At 45.3% G+C, this 24792-nt stretch overlaps 1 protein-coding gene across 1 annotated transcript in view; it reads right to left on the minus strand.

The window, feature by feature from the left end:
* ZMAT3 (zinc finger matrin-type 3) overlaps window positions 1-24792 on the minus strand; it is a 106663-nt gene that overhangs the window by 69462 nt on the left and 12409 nt on the right. Inside the window, exons 3-4 of the mRNA XM_082252588.1 lie at window positions 23336-23502; window positions 5064-5161 (exon numbers count right to left, since the gene is read on the minus strand). Of these exons, the coding sequence (XP_082108714.1) occupies window positions 5064-5161; window positions 23336-23502 (265 nt within the window). The remainder of the gene's footprint in view (window positions 1-5063; window positions 5162-23335; window positions 23503-24792) is intronic.

Below are 24792 nucleotides of genomic sequence, written 5' to 3' on the forward strand. Positions count from 1 at the left end.
GAAATATCTCCACTTTGAAAATAATGAAGAATTTGATGAAACTACTCATCCTGCACCAAAACTAAAAAAAAAATTTGGGAGGTATATCAAATGATTCTTCAGAATTTCCAACAGAGCTATGTGCCAGAAAGAGACATCAGCATAGATGAAAGTCTAATGGCCTACAAGGGAAGGCTCAGCTGGGTGCAATACATTGCATCAAAGAGGGCTATGCGAATCGTCAACTAGCTACATTTGGAATTCAGTGATATACACTGGAAAAGGAACAAAAATTTATGAAAAATACAGTAATTATGGAATGGCAACATCTTCTGTTCTTTCACTAATTGAGCCATTGCTAAATCAGGGCTATTGTGTAACGGACACTTTTTATACATGAATTTTATGAGGTTCTACTGCACAACAAAACTGATGCCTATGGAACCGTAAGGGCTAACTGACGCGACATGCCACAAAGGTTTGGCAAAAAAAAAGCTCAAGACAGGAGAAATGGTTGCCTGGCAGGAAGGCAAAATGATGGCACTGCGATGGAGGGACAAGAAAGATGTGTGCCCAATGAGTACAGTGCATAACATCTCCACTGTTATGGTACGCACGAAAGGTGGGAAAGAAGTAATGAAGCCACAAGTAGTGATAGACTACAACAACATCATGGGAGGTGTTGATAGAGCCGACCAACCAATGACATTCTACTCAGCTATGAGGAAGCAGCAAAAAAATACTATAAGTAGATCTTCAGACATCTTCTTGAGCAATGCTTGTGGAATGCCTACATTCTGCTAAAAAAAAAAAGAGAGACAAGCCTGTGATTCATCCGGACTTTATTTGAAAAGTTGCCAAAAAATCTTGCTGAGTCATCAAACACCATCAATGAGGAGAAATTAAAGGATGGCGCTCAGGTGTGTTAATAGCTGATAATTACCCCAAAGGAGACATAGATAAATGATCCAATAAAAGTTTATTCCATGAATCCAAAGATAAAAAGCAATGTGTTAAATGAGTGATTCCTCCTACCAGTCCATGAAGTCTCTGTGTATCACTGCTGCCTCTTTGGATTCATGGTATTGCTTTTTATCTTTGGATTCATGGAATAAACTTTTATTGGATCATTTATCTATGTCTCCTTTGGGGTAATTATCAGCTATTAACACACCTGAGCGCCATCCTTTAATTTCTCCTCATCACATCTACAAGCTATCCAATACTTAGGATTGGGCGAACAGTGTTTTTATGGATATTTGTGTTTTACATGTTTGCATGATATTTTCAGGAAACTACCTGTTGGAGTAGCGCCAGAACTCTTTCTTTGAGCTAAACACCATCAATGGCTGTGAACAAATCTGGAAGCCGTGCTTTTGGCGTTGTCAACCCAGAATGCCTGACTGGTCATCACTTCATGGACTACATCCCACCAACTAAGAAAAAGTCAGCACCTACAAGAGTGTGCGTGGTTTGTTGCTCGAAGAGAGATGACAGTGGAAGGAAAATAAGAAAAGAAACCAGATTCTATTGTCCCGATTGTGACGTCGGACTTTGTGCAGTCCCATGTTTCAAAATATTTCATACCCGAGATGTTTACTAAACCTTTATTACAGTGACTAGTAATATTGCATCCCTTGTCTGTACACATTTCAGTGTTTTTGGTTTGATTATATTATTGAAGAAAATGTATTATTATTATTTTATAATTTATGATTACGTGTTTCAAACTTTATCATACCCGGGATGTCTACTAGACTCTTGTTTGGACAGATTTAAGTGGGTTATTCCTAAGAATTACAGGCCTAAAATATAAAACAACATATTTCCATGCAAAACAATGTACCGCTTTTAGCACAAAAATTCTGACATAATCAGACCGCCAGGGAGGTTAAAGCACTTTTGACAATCTTGATTATTTTTTTTTTTTATATAATCTTTATTTTAGTTAACACAAAACACACAGTACAACAAGGAAAATATACAGGATAAGGCCAAACACGGCCAAAAGCATAACAGCATAAAAAGCCAGTTTCCGGGAACATCTTGCATGGAAAATACAACTTCATATCTACCATATGACGTAGATTGGGCCATTGGCGGCGAACGCCCAGATAGACACCAAGTGGCTACGGGTATAGTACAGAAAAACAGTGCCAGCCCCAGAGGACCCCCGAACAAGAGCCCACACCGGAGGAGGGGGGCAAAAACTGCCTCCAGCATACCTCCCCCAACGCAGCGCACCCCACCAGGAGCCCTGCCAGTCACGCCCCCGTCCCCCAAGGCGGGCGACAGGAGGGGGCCTAGCAACAGCAAACTTTTCAACGAGGAAGCTCTAACATCTTCCGAGCCACCAGTCACAATGTATATTGATGGTAAATGTACTGCCAACAGTCAACCAGACAGGGTCGTAGTGATATACCCTCCATATTAGGGCAAGAGCATCAAGTGTAAAGAAGAGAGAGAAAATTTGGAAAAGAATAGGAAGAGATAGAGAAAGGAAAAGAAAAAAGGAAAGAAGAAAAAAGGAGAATAAAGGGGCCACCTTGATAATTTTAAGGGGTCCATTATGTCAGGTGAGAATGACACACAATTTGCCACGTGGGTGACACTCTTTGGTGTCAGTCCATGGTGGAAGATTTCATATACTGTGGAAGATTTCCAAATGAATAGTCCCAATATTAAGTGCAGAGATGTGAATCCACGTGCAAAATAACTTTCTTCCAGTGACACCAGGGAAAAGTGTAGGAAGGGGACACCCTTGTGCTCAGGTATAACAAGCAGCTTACCGAAATTCCGTGGCTGCTCAGTTTAATGAGACAGCCTCTCCCAGCTAGTAGTAAACCAGTAGGTCAACCGATATCAAGCTCAGGTGCTTCGAAAGACTCCAAAAGCCGAAAGCCGTTTCCGGTGTGTTGTTAAACCGATCACATTAATATGTGGCACACTTGGAACTTCTCATATACTCCATTGAGCGTAAAGCCATATGTAGAAAGAAACAGAGGCCCATAGCGTAATCCCGTAAACCAATAGGTAAATTTATTAAAAAAACTACTTACAATTTAAAAGACAAAAACAGGCATGTAGTATGTGCCGGTCATGGATCTAACCGCGGCGTCCCGCAAGTCTCCAGATCAGCATATGGATAAACAGCCGGCTTCGTTGGGGGGCGTGTGGACGTTTATGTCTGGGATCGCCAACGTTTCGTCATAAGAAAGACTTCTTCTGGGCCCACTACTACTTCTGGGCCCACTAGTACTACTAGTACTTACTACTAGCTGGGAGAGGCTGTCTCATTAAACTGAGCAGCCACGGAATTTCGGTAAGCTGCTTGTTATACCTGAGCACAAGGGTGTCCCCTTCCTACACTTTTCCCTGGTGTCACTGGAAGAAAGTTATTTTGCACGTGGATTCACATCTCTGCACTAAATATTGGGACTATTCATTTGGACATTATCCCCTCTCCTTTTTTGTTTTCTTTATATGAGCTTTTCAGCTATATAATTGTATACTGATTTCAGCGCTGCACTTTTTGGTTTTTATTGTATTTTTTGAATCACTGTTAGTTGATTTTGTGCCAGCTGCTCACTATTGTTCTTAATCATTTGGTTTTCTGTCACATCTAGCGCGGAAATTTTTCTTCTATTTATATTACTGTGGAAGATTTACCTTTACTTGTGGCACATGAACTGTGGTGGTGTTTTTTCTGGAATGGACACTTACAATACCTTCTAATTGGATGATCTAACCTAAATGGATGATATATGGGACTGTTCCCACGTTTATTTTTTTATTTTTTACAACCTAGTTGGATGATGTACGGGATTGTTTTCACGTTTCTTACTTTTTTCTGCACATGACTTATGATGACTGTGTAAATATTATGAGCTTTGTTGTTTATATGCATATTTGAGTCTACATTTGATAATTTTATATTAAGGAGCACTTCGCTGTTAGTAGATATACATTTATTGATATTAGGGTGGTGATTGCACTGTAACCACAGAAGCAGCAGCACTGCAAGGCATAAAAAAAAAAAAAAAAGAATGTGTGGCATTTAAGCGCAGTAGTGTTGGGCAACCTTACAACTTCCCAATCCAAAGGTGATTGCACATGTTCAAAAAAAAAAGGAGACTCTATTGCATGAAGTAAATCTGTAACACCAATAGAGACAAGCCCTTATGAGGCCCCTCCCACACCCACTCTGTGACTGAACACTAAGCCCCTGGTCACACCGGTGCCACCTGTCATGTGATTTTATCATTTCAAATAGCAGGACAAGTTGCACCCTATTATCCGCAATGGAAGAAGTCAAATCGGTGCGACTCCGACTCCATCGGAGTCAGACAGATTTTGAAAGTAGTTCTTGAACTACTTTTTGCAAGTTCAGGTGCAACTTGCATAGACATCTGTGTATGAAGTCGCACAGATGTTTTCCAAGTCGCACCTGAAGTTACACTGACACGCAGCTTAGAAATCGGGCAATTTCAAGTTGTGTGATTTCAAAGCTGCATTCGGTGTGACCGAACACTAAAAGGAGAAGCAGCTGACTAATGAGTTTGTCTCACTGTCTCTCTGCTCTTTCCTCCTATCAGCATTCCCCTTGCACTGCAGGACAACTTGTGCTTTTCCCTACCATTCACCTTTAACAGGGGACTATACTTTTATTTATTTATTCAATTTCATGTCGATTTTACTTACAATAAGCAATAGTATACTTTATTAGAAGCAGCAAGCAATGTTTAATTTAATGTTTGTTGTACAGCTGATAAATCATACAGTATACATTTTCCCTCTCATTTCATATCTGGCCTTTTGCATCTGTATGTAGTTTGTAATCTCAGCTGCCTTCTGTTAAAGATTTATGCATTGAAAAATAATTACAGAATACATTTTATTACGTTTGAGTCATCTTTACAGGTAGAGTTCATTTAGACTGAACTGAATTTTTGGGAAGGTGTGTATGTCTCTGCATAATATTCATTTAACATACTCCAGACAAGCAGATCCTTTATCTGTTACCATGGTAGCAATAAGCTATCTATTCTCAGCTCCCGCCTGGACAAGTCCCCCTGATAGAATACCTGTATTATTCTGCGGAGAGCAGACGATTCTTCTATTTTGCATCATCTTATGTTCATTCCCTTCTTTTCGAGCTCTTCTCTTGCATTCTGCCGAGTCCCTAAGTGTCATTAAACCATAGCATTAGGAATTGTAGAACAATTTTTGTTAACTTTATTAAATGTTGTACCTTTATGCAGCTACCAATGTTTAAAAAAAATGGGCTTTTTGACTTACCGTAAACTCCATTTCTCTGATGTTCATTGACAGACACAGCTCCTGATTTTCTTAACCATTAGGTTATACTGCCCCCTACAGGAGTAGGACACTAGGCAGAAAAAAAGTCTGGCTACGCCTCTGGGCAGTCCCAGTGGGTATACTCCCTTTCTCTGCTATAGGTACTCAGTTTTGTTATAGTGTCAGAAAAGTTACAACTCCACAGAGGGTGCTGTGTCTGTCAAAAAACATCAGAGAAATGGATTTTACGGTATCCCATTTTCTCTTTCGTTCATTCACGGACACAGCTCCTGATCTTCTTAACCATTGGAATATCCCAAAGCAGTGTTAACCACTTGCTAACCGGTCACGTTGACTGTACTGCGGCAAAGTGGCTCAAAATCGTCCAGCGACGTAGACCTACGTCTCTGGATTCCTCCCCTTGTGGGCGGCGCGCGCGCTGCCGGAGGCTCGCTCCAGCTGTATTCAGTCACAACGGGAGTCGGACCAGGGGAGGAGCGGGGGTGATCACCGCCGCTCTTCCCCGATCGTCAGCGATCGAGTGTGGAGATCCGCCCGCTTGTGTAAACAAAGCGGGCGGACCTCCTAAGTGACAAACAGTGACAGATTGCAGGATTCAGCATAGCTGAACCTGCGATCTGTGCCTGTGTCACACAGTCCCCTCCCCCCACACACGTTAGTAAGCACCAGGCATACATTAACCCCTTGATCACCAATAAAAGTTAACCCCTTCCCTGCCAGTGTCATTTTTACAGTAACAGTGCATATTTATAGCACTGATTACTGTAGTAATGTCACTGGTACCCCCAAAAGTGTCAAAAATGTCAGTCAAGGGTCCGATCTGTCCACCGCAATGTTGCAGTCCCACAAAAAAAATCACAGATCGCCGCCATTAATAGTTTAAAAAAAAAACAATAAAAATGACATAAATTTCCCGTAGTTAGTAGCCGCGATAAATTTTGCGCAAACCAATCAATACACGCTTATTGCGATTTTTTTTACCAAAAATATGTAGCGGAAAACTAATTGGCCTAAAATGTTAAAAAATTTTGATTTTAACATTTTTTGGGGGGGAATTTCATATAAAAAAATGAGAAAAATATTGTTATTTTTTCAAAATTGCTGCTCTTTTTTTGTTTATAGTGCAAAAAGTAAAAATCGCACAGGTGATCAAATACCACCAAAAGAAAGCTCTATTTGTGGGAAAAAGAAGGACATAAATTTGGGTACAGCATTGCACGACCGCGCAATTGTCCGTTAAAGTAACGCAGTGCTGAATCGCAAAATATGGCCTGGTCAGGAATGGGGTAAAATCTTCCGGTCTTAAAGCGGTTACAAATACACTCATTGAGAATTTTTTTGTCAAAGACATGTAGCTAAATACATTTTGGCCTAAATATATGACAAGAATTGAATATATTGGATATTTTTTAACTGTCAAAGTAGAAAAATATTGTTATTTTTTCAAAATTGTCGCATTTTTTTATTAGTATTGCAAAAAATTAAAATCGCACAGGTGATCATATACCACCAAAAGAAAGCTCTGTTTGTGGGAAAAAAAAGACGTAAATTTCGTTTGGGTACGGCGTTGCATAACCGCGCAATTGTCAGTTAAATTTGCACAGTGCCGAATCGCAAAAAGTGGCCTGGACGTAGGACAGCAAAATCCTCCGGTGGTAAAGTGGTTAAACATGAGGAGTGGGAACAACAAAAAAGAAATTCCCAAGGCTAACTATAGCCAACCAGGTAAACAGGAGCTCAACCAAAACAACTGGAGTTCACCAGAAAAAAAACAAACACTCCCAAAGGGGACCAGGTCCTCTAAACAGCAGCCTGCAAAACCTTGCAGCCAAAAGAAAGCCTCTGCAGATGTCAACACATCCACTTTATAGAAGTTTGTGAAAGTGTGCAGCCACGACCAGGTGGCCGCCTTGCAAACCTGATGCCTGATGATGGAAGGCCAATGAGTGCCCGAGTAGAGTGCGCCTTGACAGGAAAGGAGGAACCTTACCCTTGATGAAAAAGGCCTGAATCACCGTCTGTCTGATACATCTGGAAATGGTCACAGAGGAAGCGGACATCCCTTTCCGCAGCCCATCCATAAGCACAATTTAGATTTCCTAAAAGACTCCGTAGCTGCCAGGTACACCCTAATCACCCAGACCATATCCAAAGCATGCAAAGCAATTTCCTTCAGATGTTTTGGCCTGGGACATAGGGAAGGCAACACAATGTCTTCATTCAAATGAAAATCAGAGATAACCTGAGGAAGGAACGACGGACAGGGGTGAAGAACCACCTTATCACTGTGAACCACCAAGTAAGGTGAACGACAGGGTAACGCCGCCAATTCCCGCACCCTGCATGCAGAGGTGAAAGCTCCCAAAAAGGCCAACTTCTGGAATAGCTTAAGCAGGGGAATCTCCCTAAGGTTCTCAAAAGGAGACTTCTGAAGCACTGAAAGCACCAAATTGAGGTCCCAAGGCGGCAACAGAGACCACACTGGAGGGGTCAAGTGCCTAACCAAGGAGTATGTGGCCAAGGGGCATTAAAAGAAGACCGCTAAGGTCGACACCTGACCCTTGATAGTACTCAAGACCAGTTTCTGCTTAAACCCCCGTTGAAGTAAGGTCAAGACCGGACCCACCGAAAAAAGAGCGAGGATAAACCCCAAGAGACTCACACCACGTACGATGGTAGTTCTTAGAAGTAGATTTCCGAGCTTTTAACAGACAAACCTGTATCCATCAGCACCTGGCGTTCAACAGCCAAGCCATCAAAGCCAGCGACTGTAAAGCAGGATGGAAAATTGGCCCTTGGGACAGCAGATCCTCCCTGAGAGAAAGCTTCCAAGGAACATCGGCGACCAGCCGAACCAGATCGGCGAGACCAGGCCAGGGGCCACTAAGATGACCGAAATCCCTTCTGCCTTGATCCTGTGTAGAAGTCTTAGCAGAAGCTTGAGAGGAGGGAAGGCGTAAATTAGATTATACTGACCCCACGGGGCCACCAGCACATCCATGGCGTCCACCAGGGAATCCCATGACTGAGCCACAAACCTCTGCACCTTTCTGTCAGCTGGGACACCAACAGATCAACCTCGTAGATGCCCCACCAGAGACACAACTAATGAAATACCACCGGATGGAGGGACCACTCCCCTTGGTCCAAAGCCTACCGACTGAGGTAATCCGCCTGCCAATTTTTCACCTAGGAATGTGTATGGCGGAGAGGACTGAAACTAACCGTTCTGCCCACCTTAGAATGCCGGCTACCTCCAGAGCTGCCCCCTTGTGATTGGTATGGCTGTGGCACTGTCCGATTGAATGTGGACATCCCTGAAGATGATCCGTACAATGTTCCAGGCACAGTCTGATTGCTCGGAGTACCAACACATTGATCGGTAGTCTGGACTCTTCCAGTGTCCAGACCCCCTGAGCAGAAATTTTGCAGAGGACGCCTCTGCAGCCAGACAGGCTGACATCCGTGGTGACCACTGTCCAAAACAGTGGGGAGGAAGGTTTTGGCAGCTAAAGTGCCGAAGAACGAAGCCACCATATCAGAGACTCTTTCATTCCCTGGCTCAGCTGGATCAGATTGTCCAGTGACTGTGGATTTGTAAGAATATCACATACTTACCCGTTTGCGTTCCACCACTTGGTCCGGTGGAACGCATATGTCGCGTGCTGACGTTGGACGTCACGTGTGATGTCACTTCCCAACGCCGTTCCGAAGGGCTATTTAAAACAACGGTATGTTTCATACCGTTGTTCGTGCAACCACAACCACTCACCTGGATCCCTTAGCCTGCTTCCTTGCTCCCTCTTCCACTACCGGAGACTGCTGAAGACCTGCACCTTCTCCTATCCTCACCAGAAACGGAACCGTGCTAAGCTTGCCTCCTCCTTTGATGCTGATGCCTGCAGTTCCACCGCTCCTTGAAGTTGCTACTCAAACTGATAAGTACCCCCTAGGGGACTCTGGTTATTTTCCATCTATTTCCATTCACTTCAAGCAATAAGTCTACTAACACTCGGCTGCCTGTTCACTCTTACTGCATGCTGCTACAACCGAGTGAGGACAGTTTCTATCTTAGCCCTGCTCATTCCCTGTATGCTGCTACTACTACTGTGTAGAGTCAGTCCGTTACCACCTGCTTACCTACGCTGCTACAGATGCTGGTGAGTCTACCACTGTGATGAGTTAAGAGATTCTAAAGTCATCTGACTTAATATTTCACGAACCTAGAAAAAATGGATCCAGCAGATATGGCCACTCGCATTCTGCATCTCTCTCAGAAGATGGATACACTGGTGCAGACCGTCTCTGAGGTACAGATGAAGAACCAGGCTTTACGGCAGCAACTTGCTCAAGTTTCACAACTTGCTGCCACACAGCCTCAAGAGCCTAAAATAAATCCACCACAAGTATTTACTGGAGATCGCAAGAAATTCTGCGAATTTATAAACGCATGTAGATTAATGTATGGTCTAAAGCCCCGCACCTATAGCACAGACCGTATTAAGGTCTGTACTACTATATCTTAAATGTCTGGTGAACCACGTGCCTGGGCGGATTCCTTTCTAGAACGTGAAGACCCACTACTAAATTCCAATTCTGAATTTATAGCAGCATTCTCTCGATTATATGAGGATTCCAATAAACAGAGTACTGCAGACAGTCATCTTAGAGCATTAAGACAAGGGAAAAGGCCTGCTGAGGACTACGTAATAGAGTTCAAGCGGTGGGCCCTTGACTCAGGTTGGAATGAGATCACTCTAAAAACACAATTTCGGCTTGGTTTATCTGAGTCTGTTAAACACGAACTTGCCCGGGTTGAATTACTTGAGACCCTTGACTCCTTAATCCACCTTAGTATCAATATTGATCACCGTCTGCGTGAAAGGAAGGTTGAAAGATCTGTGGTATTACCACAAACCCCACCTCGACACATATCTGAGGAACCCACTCCCATGGAGGTGGGCATGTTACAATCCCCTTTAACATCTACGGAACGGGCTCGCCGAAGGTCTCTAAACCTTTGTATTTACTGTGCCTCTGCTGATCATTTGATAAGTAGTTGTCCACTTGTACATAAGAAGGAGGGTGAGTGTCTCGATACCTTGGTGGGAGGGGAGGGGGTAACAACCCAATCTTCTAACCCATATCTTTTTGTTCATTTAACCTTGCATTGGGACCAAAATAGGATCACAACCAGGGGCATGGTCGATTCCGGCTCTTGCGGAAATTACATTGACAGTACTTTTGCATGTCAAAATAAAATACCCGTTACCAAGAAAACCTCTCCTGTTTCAGTTAGTTTAATTACTGGGTCCCCGTTACCCTCTGGTCCGATAACATCCCGGAACCGTGCTTAGCTTGCCTCCTCCTTTGATGCTGATGCCTGCAGTTCCACTGCTCCTTGAAGTTGCTACTGAACTGATAAGTACCCCCTAGGGTTATTCTGGTTATTCTCCATCTATTTCCATTCACTTCAAGCAATAAGTCTACTAATACTCGGCCGCCTGTTCACTCTTACTGCATGCTGCTGCAACCGAGTGAGGACAGTTTCTATCTTAGCCCTGCTCATTCCCTGTACGCTGCTACTACTTCTGTGTAGAGTCAGTCCGTTACCACCTGCTTACCTATGCTGCTACAGATGCTGGTGAGTCTACCACTGTAATGAGTTAAGATATTCTAAAGTCATCTGACTTAATATTATCTTTAAGCCTACTTCTGAGTGGTATCTGCAGCTGACGATCCATTCCCCGGGCCTAACCTTGAGTGATCGTGACAGGATTCTTGTCCCATTTGGCCAGAATCTGCCTTTGCAGGGACCTCGTATGGAACTGTGCAACTGGAACCGCCTTGAAGGTAGACACCATCAGGCCCAGCACCCGCATGCAAGTCCAGAGAGATTACCATCTGCTTGAAAACAGGAGACGAATTACAGCCTGCAGTTTCTGGAGTTTGTCCAGAGGAAGGAGCACTCTGGCTAAGGTCCGAGTCCAGAGTCAGACCCAGATAGTCCAGCTTTGTGGACGGAACCAGAGCAGGCTTCTGAAAACTCAGAATCCAGCCAAACACCCTCAAGCTTGTATGGTAGTTTCTAGGATTTCCACCAGAGCAGTAGGAGACTCCGCTCGCAGAAGGTCGTCCAAGTAGCCCAGTACTACAATCCCCCATTGGTGTAACAACGCTTTCGTGAAGACCCGAGGATCAGAAGCGAGACCAAAGGGTAACGCAACAAACTGATAATGCTCTTCTCCTACGGCAAAGTGGAGAAAGCGCTGGAGACCGACACATATTGGAATGTGAAGGTAAGCATCCTTGATGTCGATGGAGCCAAGAAAAATCCCCCTGATGCACATGCGAACGGACTCCATTCTGAACTTCTGCACCCGCACAAAGCAGTTCAGTGCCTTAAGGTCCAGAATTGGCAGCACCTTGCCTTCCTTCCTAGGGACTGTAAATAGGTTTGAGTAAAACCCCTAAAAACATTCCGAAGTTGGAACCAGGACCATCACCCTTTATAGTAAAAGGTCTTGACTTGTACCAGGGGGGTCCCCGGGTCTGGGAACCAGCGAAGACATTCCTATACCTCAGATATGGATGAGGGCACACCTTCATGCTGAAGGGGCCTTGTCCGCGGGTCTGGAGAAGCCCGCTCTTGACTTGCCAGACCAAGTTTGCTTGGATCCTCCAGAGGAGGCCCCGAAGGGCTCTGATCCCTTGTCAGTCGGAAGGACTAAGGAACAAAATCTTCTTATGAGCCGAGAAGGAGGATCCACGTCTAAGACGTGGGTCCTTGTCCTTAGTAGCCTGCAGAAAAAAGGTACTCTTCCCCCCGTGAGACCTTTAATGAGGTCATCCAGGGTAGCAACAAACAGGCGATCTCCTGGAGAGGGAAGTCTTGTCAAGTCCTTTTTTAGAAGTCTGGTTCGCAAACCAGCATTTGAGCCAAAAGACACGCCAAGCCACTAGGGGAGCTGCATGCAAAGAGACATCATAGATAAAATGCAGCCCCTGGACCAGCTGGTCTGCCAGCTCAGCAAAGGCAGGGGGGGGGGAGCAACTTTCCCTCCAGTTCATGGCGCAAAAGCCTAGCCCATTCGGTCTGCGACACCAGGGCAATGGTGAATATTGGCCTCAGTGCCGAACAAGCCAGGGTGTACATATTGCGGGCCACAGCATTCCTGTCAGCTGGATCCTTAAAGGCCGAGGGCTCTTCAACCAGAATCATAGTTGTCTTGTTTAATCTGTAAACCGGAGGGTACACCACCAGTGGAACAGTCCGCTTCAGAAGAGACTCCTCATAGGGGTATCACCTAGCAAAATCGCTTAGGGACCCCAGGGGAAGCTTTGGTCGTCCCCACTATTTAGTGACAATTCTGTCAAAATAGGAGGGGTAACGGAACACATTTTCTGGTCTGGATGGCTTGTGATTGCCAAAGGGAAACTGCGCCTCCGCCGCAGCTTCAGCTGCGTCCTTCATCTTTAAGGTCTCACGCACAACTACAATCAGTGCGTCCACCAGCACCTTTTCGTACGCGGTTGTAGAAGTGGAGGAATCCTCCTCACTATATGAGGATTCAGGGCACGTGGTCGCAGACCCAGCAGGGTGACCCACGTTCGTGGCGGCCGAATCTGATACAGGATCTGATGAGACAGATGAGGCAGGGCAAGGCGAGGGGGCGCTTTTTGCCAGCCTGTCCCCCAAAAGCCACCTCCACCCGGGACAACAAAGACTCCAAGACTGCTGTCACTGCATCGATGGATGGATGGGACCCGGAGGGCCCCGCAGCTATAGAGAGGGGATTGGGTGTGGAGATGTGCTCCAAAGACTCCACGAGTCACCAGGAGGACCCCACAAAACAGTGTAAAACACTGCTAAGGGACAGCCCCCCACTGCTCTGGCAGCCCACCCAGTTGCCAGCCACAGAGCACCAATCGATCCTCAGTAGAAAGGGAGAGGACCCCACCAGACTTACCACCCCACAGAAACCAGACACCGCAGCTACCAGGAGAATCTGCACTGCACGAACAGCGATCAGGAAATGAAAAGATCCAGGAGTCAGCACCAGGGTATGAGGAGGGGCTCCCACCACCGAAATTGCCTCCCAGAGGGCTCCACTGTCATGGCCGCCATTTTCAATGGCAAACCACATAAAAATGGCTGCCGGACTACACAAATATGGCCGCCATGCATTAAGTACACAGGCTACAAGAAAATGGCAGCCCCACACGGCACCACAAAGCTCCCAGGGACGCAGTGATCCCTAGGCCTCAGAAAAATGGCACAGGCAGGAAGGGGGGGCCCTGGCAGGAGCCCCCATCAGGTACAGCCCGTCCCCCACAGTCCTGGTCATCGGTGGCGCACCCCTTAAATAAAAGTACGCACCAGAAAATTAGTTGCCAGGGGTCGCTGAAATAAGACCACCAAGACCGACACCTGGCCCTTGATGGTACTCAAGGCCAATTTTTGCTTGACACCTTGTTGAAGGACGGTCAAAATCCAAGCCATCGAAAAACAGCGAGGGTGAAAACCAATTGACTCAGCTGCTTGCTGTGTGGGCACTCAATTGACTGAAGGGAGGGGCCAGGAGCTGCAAAGAGAGACCCGAGAAGAGGACTGTTGGGGGCATAATCCGTAAGTGGAAAGAACATAATTACACCATAAACCAGCCATGAGCAAGTGCAAGATGACAGAGGAGTGAAAAGAATTATCAGAACAGTTTTCCAAGAGTCAGGAACCACTTGTGGAGAGCTTCAAAAGGGCCTGGAATTAGCAGGTACAATTGTTTCAAAGAAAACAATATGTAATGCACTCAATCACCATAGTCTATATGCATGCTCACTGCTGAAGAAAAAGCATGCTGAAGCTCATTTAAAGTTTGTTGCACAACATTTAGACAAGCCTGTGAAATACTGGGAGAATACAGTCTGATCAAATGAGACCAAAATTGAACTCTTTGGCTGCCATAATACACACCATGTTTGGAGGTCAAATGGCACTGCACATCACCCTATAAACACCATATCAACAGTGAAGTTTGTAGGTGGGAACATCATGGTGTGGGGCTGTTTTTCAGCATGCAGTACTGGCAAACTTCTTAACATTGAAGGAAGGATGAATGGAAAATGACAAGACATTCTTGTTAAAAATCTGCTGGCATCTACCAGGATGATGAAGATGAAATGAGGGTGGACAAGTCAGCAAGACAATGATCCCAAACACAAAGCCAAGGAAACTCTCAATATGTTTCAAAGAAAGAAAATAAAGCTGTTAGAATGGCCCACCTGACTTGAATCCAATAGAAAATTTATGGAAAGAACTAAAGATCAGAGTTCATAGAAGGGGCCCGCGGAACTTACAAGATTTAAAGATTGTTTGTGTGGAAAAATGGGCCAAAATCACACCTGAGCAATGCATGAGACTACTTTCTCCATACATGAGGCATCTTGAAACTGTCATTACCAACAAAGGATTTTCTACAAAGTATTTAACACATTTCAGTTAGCATGTTCAATACTTTTTCCCTGTGTCATTCCATTTTATTACACTTAACTACATTTCTGAACTCATTTGTTTTGATTTCTTTGTACTGTATGTATGGATTGCATTGGTTGTTACCGACGTGGTGAAAATTTAATGTCAAAAGCACCTTTAGAAAAATGGTGACGTGTTCAATACCTATTTTACCTGCTGTATATGCGTAAAATCCCTCTTCGTCCTCTTCTAGCTGCTAGGGTTGCTTTTTTTGTGCATACAATCATATATACTTTCACTAAATAGCACCAAAAGTCCACGCTAAGAAGAGATACTCTTCATGGTGGAAAGGATAGAAAAAGGATAGAACTTCCACCATGCACCAGCGATCAGAACCACCTAGGAAGATGAACTGTGACCACAAATGGATGCACCACGGCTTTGCTGTCCTCTTTGGTACACTGGGACACCAAACTAAAATTGAAAAATAGGAAGAAGGCGCACCAGCCTAGTGTAAAGGACCTTAATAAATAATAGTAAAACACTCCATTATACTCACAAAGAGAGAAAATTCACAGGCATAAAACCAAAGCACAACCAGACGTGTGTAAGTCCAATAGGCGCAGCTGACACTTTTGAGGGTCTTGCCCTCTTTCTCAGAGCTACGTATCTCTGAGGAAGAGGGCAAGTCCCTTAAAATGTGTCAACTACGTCTATTGGACTGACACACGTCTAGTGACGCGCCTTCTTCCTAGTGTTACATTTTTGCATATACGTATGTGTATAAACGGCTGCACTCAAATGTAAAATGTTTTATGTTTTTTTTTATGGCTCTGAGCCCCGGTTCACACTTATGCGAGTGCGGGGTTCGCATGTAATGTCGGAGCGCACTGCTCCTTCATTACATGCGATCGGCTGTGCGGTGCGAGTTTAGCCATACACTTTGTATGGCTAAATTTGCACCCGCAGCAAACTCGCACAGGACCCTTTTTGGCAGCCGCATCAGGATCGGATCGCACAGCGGTTCACACTTGTGCGATCCGATCATGTGCGAACTGCAAGATCGCACTGCGATATGCGATCAAACTGGGGGTGTCATTAAGATTACATTGACACCCCCAGCGTATCGCATATGGCAGTGTGAACTGCCGGAGGTGCGTGTGCGATGCGGGAACAGGCTGCGGATTCGCAGCCTTCCCGCATCGCATAAGTGTGAATCGGACCTAAATGCATCAATGCATTATGAATGTTTACGCAGCTCCGTGAAAACAAAAAGCTACACAACTATATACACAGTGGGTTTTTTCAATCACATGCAAGAGGCCATGTCTGTCACATGTGGAGTTCTAAATAAGCCTTAGGCCCCTTTCACACTTGGAGTCCGTCGGCAGACTCCGTTTTTCTCAGCGGGAGGATTGATCCGCCGATCCCCCGCTGAGCAGGCGGATGGCAACTCTGGCTCTGCGTTGTATGTGGAGACAGAACTGTCAGGTCCCCGCTGTTCTCTATGGGGGAATCGCCAGACGGATGGGAAAATAGGGTTTCCATCCGTCCGGGTTTGACGGAAAGGATCGGATCAGATGTCAGCGGTCATGTCTCCGCTGATATCCGATGCCCCATAGAGATGCACGGGGCATCCGTTCAGATCCACCTGTCAGTTTTTCAGGTCCGCAAGTGTGAAAGGGGCCTTTGTTATACCTGAAGGGTTTCACATGTACTGTTACTTTAAGGCTGGCTCCACCCAGGAGTGATGACAAGGGTCAAGGGGCAGAGTGGCCATCTTAGAGACATGTAAGAGATGCATTAATATACTGAGCTGTCCTGTAATGCATGCTGGAGTGTACAGTGAGTCCTGAATAAACATCCGTTGTTCCAGATCAGAGTCCTGTGTCTCTCACAACACAGAGAATATAACAGTGGCGACGAGGATGGGATTTACAAGGTTACTATCCGTGTGAGAAAAGAAAAGAAGAAATAAAACTCTGGATTGTCAGCTGGATACAAACACCCACAGAGCCCAGCAGGAAAATGTCATTGATCGGGACATTAAGTGAATTTGATGGAGAACAGACAACCTAGAGTTCCTGGATTGAGAGACTGGAACAGTATTTTTGTGCAAATGCCATCCCAGGCGACAGGCAAGTAGCAGTATTTCTGACAGTGGTTGGTGCTAGGACATATGACACTCTTAGGGATCTCCTTTTCCCTGAAAAACCAGCAACTAAGACTTTGGCAGAGCTCCTGACACTGTTAGGGAATCACTTCCAGCCTAAGCAACTAGAGATTGCAGAAAGATTCTGGTTCTATCAGCGGCAGCAGCAGCCGGGTGAAGATAATAAGGCTTATGTGCTCGCCCTTCGCAGACTAGCCTCAACCTGTTCTTTTGGGGAGTACTTACCGACTGCACTGAGGGATAAGTTTGTCATGGGACTAAATAGTGAGTCTAGCCAAAAGAGACTGTTAACAGAGAAAGATCTTATCCTTACAAAGGCAATTGAGATAGCTTCAGTGATGGAAATGGCTGTGAAAGATAGAGGCATTGAACCCCCAGAGAAGAAGGGAAGAGGTTAAAGAGAAAGTTTTCAGAACAGCAGTCAAGCCAACAGCAGCAAACTATAGACCCTCACCAAGCCGGGAGTCAGCTTGCTACCGTTGTGGGAATACAGACCATGATAAGGATCAGCTCTGTCATAATTGTGGTAAGGCAGGCCATCTGAAACGAGTCTGCCGTAGTAAGATGGTGCGAAATAAACAACCTCTGAACACCAGGACAAAGGCATATATGGTGGGAAGATATATATCGTCATCAGAATCAGAGGATGAGGAAGTGCTCCACAGATTGGACATACATCATATGCATTCAGCACCCTCAGCAATGACTGTAGAGGTAACCGTGGAAGGAAAGAAACTCAAGATGGATGTAGACACAGAAGCAGCAGTTTCAGTTATCACCCAAAAACAATGGAGAAAACTTCTGATCCGAACAACTGTCCGTCCAACACCAATCAAACTGCAGACATACTCAAAGCAGATACTCCACCCACTGGGGTACGTGAAAGTACAGGTATCCTACAAGGGTCAGACGAAGAGAATGCCATTATATATCCTAGAACATGGGGGACCCCCTCTCTTTGGGAGAGACTGGATTGCTCACTTTGGCATGCCGGACATCGCCATAAACCCCTGCAACACCGTAACCAATCCCATCAGGAGATAAAGAGGGATGGGTGGAATCCCTGAAACAGCGATTCCCACAAGTCTTTGATAACCATTTGGGAAAAATAAAGCATGACTGTGTGAGACTCAGGCTGAAACCCAACGGCCAGCCTAGGTTCTTCAAAGCTCGGACTGTACCTTTCGCACTCCGAGCAGGTGTGGAAGCTGAACTAAGCCGGCTGGAGGAACAAGGTGTCATCTCAAAGGTAGAGCACAGCGAGTGGGCATCACCAGTTGTACCAGTAAAGAAAGCGAATGGGGACTTAGGCATTTGTGGCGATTTCCGCATGGCACTAAATTCTCAACTGGAGATAGACCAGTATCCCCTACCCAGAGTAGATGACATTTTTGCCTCTCTTGCAGGAGGTCAAAAGTTCCCCAAGCTTGATCTCAGGCAAGCTTATTTACAGTTTGAGGTCCACCCTTCGTCCTGCAAGTTTCTAACCATCAACACTCACAAGGGACTGTATGAATACAATCGGATGGTGTTTGGTGTAGCCTCCGCCCCCGCCATTTGGCAAAGCAAAATGGATGAGATTTTGGCGGACATTCCTTTCACACAGTGCCTGTTAGATGACATGCTCATCACGGGCCTGACGGACCAGGAACACAAGTGTAACGTGGAGCTTGTGTTGGTGAGACTCCAAGAGCAGGGTCTAAAAGTGAACTTGACGAAATGCCAATTCATGGTACCTAAATTGGAGTTTTGTGGCCACCTTGTGGATGCAGAGGGTATACACACCACGGACGCCAAAGTTGATGCTTTAGTAAAAGCTCCAGCCCCAACAGCTGCGATCATACCTGGGCTTGCTGAACTATTACCACAAATTCCTGCCAGATCTAGCACACACTTTGTTTCCGTTGAACAAGCTTTTGGAGAAACACTCCAGATGGAACTGGTCGGCTGCATGCCAACGTGCTTTTGAAGTTTCTAAGCGAAAGCTGTTGGCGTCACGCATGCTCGTGCACTATGACCTCCAAAGGCCTCTTACCTTGGCTTGTGATGCCTCACCCTATGGTCTAGGGGCTGTGCTATCTCACGTTTTACCAGATGGGTCAGAGAAACCAGTGGCATTTGCCTCCAGGTCCTTGACAAAAGCAGAAAGCAATTACTCTCACATTGACAAAGAGGCTCTAGCGCGCATATGGGCAATTAAGAAGTTTCATCTTTACCTGTATGGTAGGGAATTCACCATACTGACTGATCATAAACCACTCCTTCATATCTTTAGCCCTGACAAAGGCATCTCCCAGACGACTGTGGCCCATCTTCAACGCTATGCCCTATTCTTGGGAGCATATAGCTACAAAATCCAGTATCGCAGCCATGATGCCAATGCTAATGCGGATGCCATGTCCCGTCTGACAAGGACATTAACAGACTCTTCTCCACCAGTCAAGAGTTGTCGTTACACCAGCCTGTCCTTTCTGTCTTCTGGGGAGGTAGCAGCCCATACAGCCAAGGATACCTTCCTTAAGACAATACTCTCCTGGGTACGGTACGGTTGGCCTGCAGCTGTCACACAGGATTATGAACCTTACTTCCGTAGGCGTCTGGAATTAACTGTGGCTGGCAACTGTGTTTTATGGGGAGACCGAGTGATCGTTCCACAGACCCTCCGGAGACACATTCTGGACTTGCTACATACTGGTCATCCCGGGGGCACAGTTATGAAACAAAAGGCCCGAGGCTATGTGTGGTGGCCGAGTCTAGTGTCAGTTACCTTGGTGGAGGCCGAAGTGCTGAGAGGGCTTCCCTTGCAGCTCGGTGCGGATCACCCCTGGTGGTGAAACAGGAGATGACACGTCCCAAGGAGCACTGGATGCGGATGGATCCCGGATGGATGGATGGATGGTGATTAGGACCACTTCCAGGAGATCTATAGATGCTCAGAGAAAAGAGACAAGGTTAATGCCAGGCCAAGGGTCATACACAGTGAATCAGTCCGAGGAAATGGAGGTACAGAGGGGTAAGACAAGGAGAGAATCCGTGGAATCCAGGCCGATGTAGGTACACAGAATATCCAGCAGAGGTATGGTTCAGGCAAAGAGTCGTCAGGCAAGCCGAGGTCAAACAAGGAGAAGTGCAGATGGGTCAAGGAGCAAGCCGGGTCAAAAGCAGGAACGCAGATAAACAAACAGGACACAGGTACTAGAGCTGATGATAAACCAGCACTGAAGCACAGCCAGAGAGTGCTTTATATAGGGCCAGGGCTGGGGAGATGGGCGTGGTGACACACCTGATCTGCCTCCAGCGTTCTATTGTTGCTGAATGGCAATTCCTTTCCTGACACCTAGACTCAGATATCACGACATATGTGAATGCGTGTGCACAAACTGCAAGAGACCCTTCTCGAGGGTGCGTCCAGCCCTGGAACTGGCCCACGGTTCCCTGGTTTCGCCTACACTTGGACTTTGCAGGCCCGATCAGAGGACACACCTTTTTGATCATTATTGATGCCCATTCAAAGTGGCCTGAGGTCATTCCTGTTACCCAGCTGACGACTAAGGCGACGATTTACATACTGTTACATCTCGCTGCTACATTTGGATACCCCAGAGAAATTGTCACAGACAAAGGTGCACAATTCACAAGCCAGGAGTTTCAGAGTTTCCTGACTGCCCACAACATCAAACACAAGTTGACCGCACCTTACCACCTGGCTACAAATGGTCAAGCAGAAAGGTTTGTACAGACCTTCAAACGCTATTTCAAAGCTACTGTGGCTACAAGTAAACAACAGTCCCTGTCACCCCAGCAGCTGGACTCCTTCCTTTCTGCTTACAGAAACACACCACATGCAACCACTGGGAAAACTCCAGCTGAACTTCTTTTGGGTCTGCAGCCATGGACTGTTTTGGACATGCTCCGCCCTCAAACGGTCCAGGAACATGTACGGCAGTCTCAAGACAAGAGGGTCGAACACGACGAGATTCCCCGGTTTACAGCCCAGCAAAAGGTATGGGCTCCATCCTATGGCGCTTCCAACACTCGTTGGCTTCCTGCTATCGTCGCAGAGACTTTGGGACCCAAGATGTATAGGGACTGCATGGAAGATGGTTCCATTTGCAGACGGCATGCGGACCAATTGCGTCCTCGTTCTCAGCTGCCCGAATCCCTGACATCGGCTGCACCTCCAGTGTCTCAAGGATCTGCTCCTACCGGATCAGGAGGCATTGAGACTGATGCTTGGGGGGACTCTGAACTTTTGAACTCAGCTCCAACAGAGCCCTCCAGCCCTGGTCCAGAGGTCTGTTCACCCTCTGAGCCAGGGGATCCCCTCTTGGCCCCGCCGATGTCCATTCCGGCCAGCCCTGCTTCCTCCGGCCCGAGTCGCTGGGTGCCCGTCCTCAACGACGCTGTCGTCCTTCTTACCGGTTTCAGCTGCAAGAGCGGTTACGAGACTTTCGACGGGCCCGCCGAAAGTGATCCGCTGCCATTTTCTCCCCGTAGCGTCCCTGGAAGTTGTTCTCACATCCGGACTCGGAAGAAGCCATGTAAATCTCCTGAGTTGGAGGACTGTATTGGACAATTATTAGTTACTGTTTTATGCCTGTTCTCGTTTTGTTGTGTTTTTTTTTTTTTTGTTTTTTTTTTAGGGATGGATGGAAGGTGTTATACCTGAAGGGTTTCACATGTACTGTTACTTTAAGGCTGGCTCCGCCCAGGAGTGATGACAAGGGTCAAGGGGCAGAGTGGCCATCTTAGAGACATGTAAGAGATGCATTGATATACTGAGCTGTCCTGTAATGCATGCTGGAGTGTACAGTGAGTCCTGAATAAACATCCCTTGTTCTAGATCAGAGTCCTGTGTCTCTCACAACACGGAGAATATAACAGCCTTAAAGATTCAAACTAGCCTAATCCTAGAATTACCTAGCATTTTTGTGGGAGTCAGGCTGTGTTAGCCATTTGTTAGCAGTACCAAGTTTCACAGGCAATGTAAATTACTACTAGGTAAACCATTTTGTCAACAGCTATGCTACATAACAGGAAATGGGAAAAAACAAAATGTATAATCTGATATGCTTTAGATGCTCAGCTTTTACTAAACTGTATCATCCACCAATGAAGAGCTTGCAGAGAAACAAGATATAACTGCATATTACTTGATCTGCAAAAAATAGTGACCTCTCCCTGAATCTCCCCTCTAACCCCCAAGACCCCATTTACTGAATTTACCTCATAAGGCTTTCACACTGTTCTGCAGTAAAAAATATATTAAAACGCATATCCTTTTTTGCAGTTCATTTTTAAAGGACATTTGGCTCAAAAACTGCACCAAAAACGCATCACGGTTGCATTTTTGCTGTGTTTTTACCACATTTTTGCTGGAAAATTGCTTTCAATGGGGAGGTGTGGTGCTCTAAAAATAAGGCAAGCAAGATTTTTTACACCGCAAAGGAAGTGCAACGCCCCAGTGTGAACACATACTGTACATAAAATTTAAAGGGAAGCATTTTTCTTGAGATTTTCTGCCACCTTTTTTTTAATGCGAAAGCACTTCAAAAACTCCTCAGTGTGAAAGCAGCTATAATGAATAAAGATAGCAAGACAAAGCAAACAAAGCTTTACCCAAATTGTAAAAAAAACATTGTATCCTAATGTTGCCTGCTCTTACTTGGCTACTTTGGCCACAGAAACACCAGTGCTATATGGTAAAGCACAAATTAAATGTGGCCTGACATTCCAAAAAGTCCTTTTTCTTTCCTACTTTTTGGGCCACCTTGGCAGTCATTGCCACAGTTACAGCAGAAAGCTGCATAGCCACTTCAGGCATTAGGAACAAGGTTGTGGTTATGAATTATGATTGTCCTCACAGCAAGGATGGAGGACAGCCAATGCATTACCCTTTTTGTTTCTTTTCCCATCAAACTTATCACCAAGCAGAATAAAAAAAATTAAAAAGGTACTCTTCCAAATCCAAGTTTTTCCTGACCTTCTCAGCTCTGATTTGAAGAGGAATCTAGACTTCTTTAAGGCCCCTTTCACATTTTCACCATCAGGCAGCAAAACCCGGACAGTTTAAGGGCTCGATTATAGTTGCTTCAAAATGTGGCATTGGACACCATTTTTAAAGCACTCTGCCAATAAAAGTACCTGTCACTAAATAAAATGGTAAGCTTACTGTCCTGTTCACACGTTATGTTCCCTTTGCTTAGCTTCAAAAATTATGCCCCATGTCACTTTGTTGGTGCTTCAAAGCATCTCCAAAGCCTCCATAGAAGTCTTTGACTATGCTCGCTTACAAGATCCACCATAAATAATGAGTCAGCAGCTAGGTCCATGTGAAAGAGGCCTTAAGTAAAGAGACCACATTAAAAAACATCACCAAGCACATAGAAACTTACGTAAAAGTATTGGCGGGGGTCTCTGCCAGTCGTAGCCTCTTAGCATGGTTCTTTCCCTGGTAATGTGCTTGGGCCACCACTGGAGAGCTGAATGAAGCATCACACAGTTTGCAGTAATCATTCTCAGTGGCAAGGATCACACGACCCCCACATTTTGGGGTTGTAACCTAAAAACCAAGATAGGTGTGATTTATTTATTTTTTTCTTTTGTATGCATGCTATTTCAGAAAATACATTATCATTAGACAAATGGTAAGAATATAAACTAGAACAATGAACAAAGAACTCTGACTCTCAACTTTCACAAAAATGCTCAAAATGCAACCAAACGCCTGACTTCCTAATTCTTGGTATAGATTTATCATTCCCTTGAAACTTAAAGTAAAATTCCAGCTATAGCCTGACTAATCTTAAAAAATACTCTCTCCCCCACCCAACACCTATACTAACCTGTGTAAAATCATACATATACTTACCTATTTTCAGCCCACTCCAGTTTTGTCACGTCTCCTGTGTCTGCCAGCGGTGGCTGCAGTGAAGAGGAGGGACCACCGACAATGGAACATGGGAGCCTATGGGTGACCTCAACACTCCCACTTTTCTCAGCCATTGTCAGGCACTCTCTATTCCTCTGCAACCATCATTGGTGGACACAAGGGATCAGATGACCAGAATGGGCTGAAAATAGGTAGGTATATACATCTGTTTTACACAGGTTAGTTAGTATAGTTATAGGTATAGGTGGAGGGAGAGGGAGCATTAAGACTACCTAGGCTTTAACTGGAATCCTGTCTTAACGAATTGTGTAGGCTGTCATTGCTGTCCTCTCCATCTAAAAGAACTAGTTGTCAGGAATTTATGCTGACACTGATTTCAATACACTAACCTGAAACAAGCAAAAAGCACCAGGAGTCCCGACTTCACCATATTATATTGATGCATATTAGTTCCAGGTCTGGGGCTCATTGTATTGAAGCAAGTGACAGCTGGGAACCTATCATGTAAAAAAGAGTTAAGCAATGATAGCCTTCAGAATCAAATATTCCAGCATAAGCTTAGTGGGTTGCTTCTGCCTGTGTGTGACAGCCTTCTAAACTTGTTTCAAATGTTTGTGTGCTTCTATTCTTGAGTGTCTATCTGTTCACTACTTCACTTACCTGGCATCCTTCTGTTCCAAGCAAGCTGCTGAGTTGCATCTTCCTCTGTATGATTACCTCAAGAAACCTTTTTTATTTAGCAACTGTTGTATACTGCTACTCTCTAGCATTTTTTCATCCTAATACTGTCTCTGTTGGTCAGACTATTTTACATCTGTCTCTGTTGTGTCATCAGTGGGGAATCGGTGTGGGACTTAGCCTCAAAACTAATACTCTACCACCAGGAGCACAAGTCCAGCACCCCAACAGTGAGAGACGGAGACCTACCCTCTAGTTTTTGTCCCCGTTTGTCTGTATTAG

This window comes from Pelophylax lessonae, assembly GCF_965119305.1.
Source record: "Pelophylax lessonae genome assembly, chromosome: 3".
Classification (NCBI taxonomy): domain Eukaryota; kingdom Metazoa; phylum Chordata; class Amphibia; order Anura; family Ranidae; genus Pelophylax; species Pelophylax lessonae.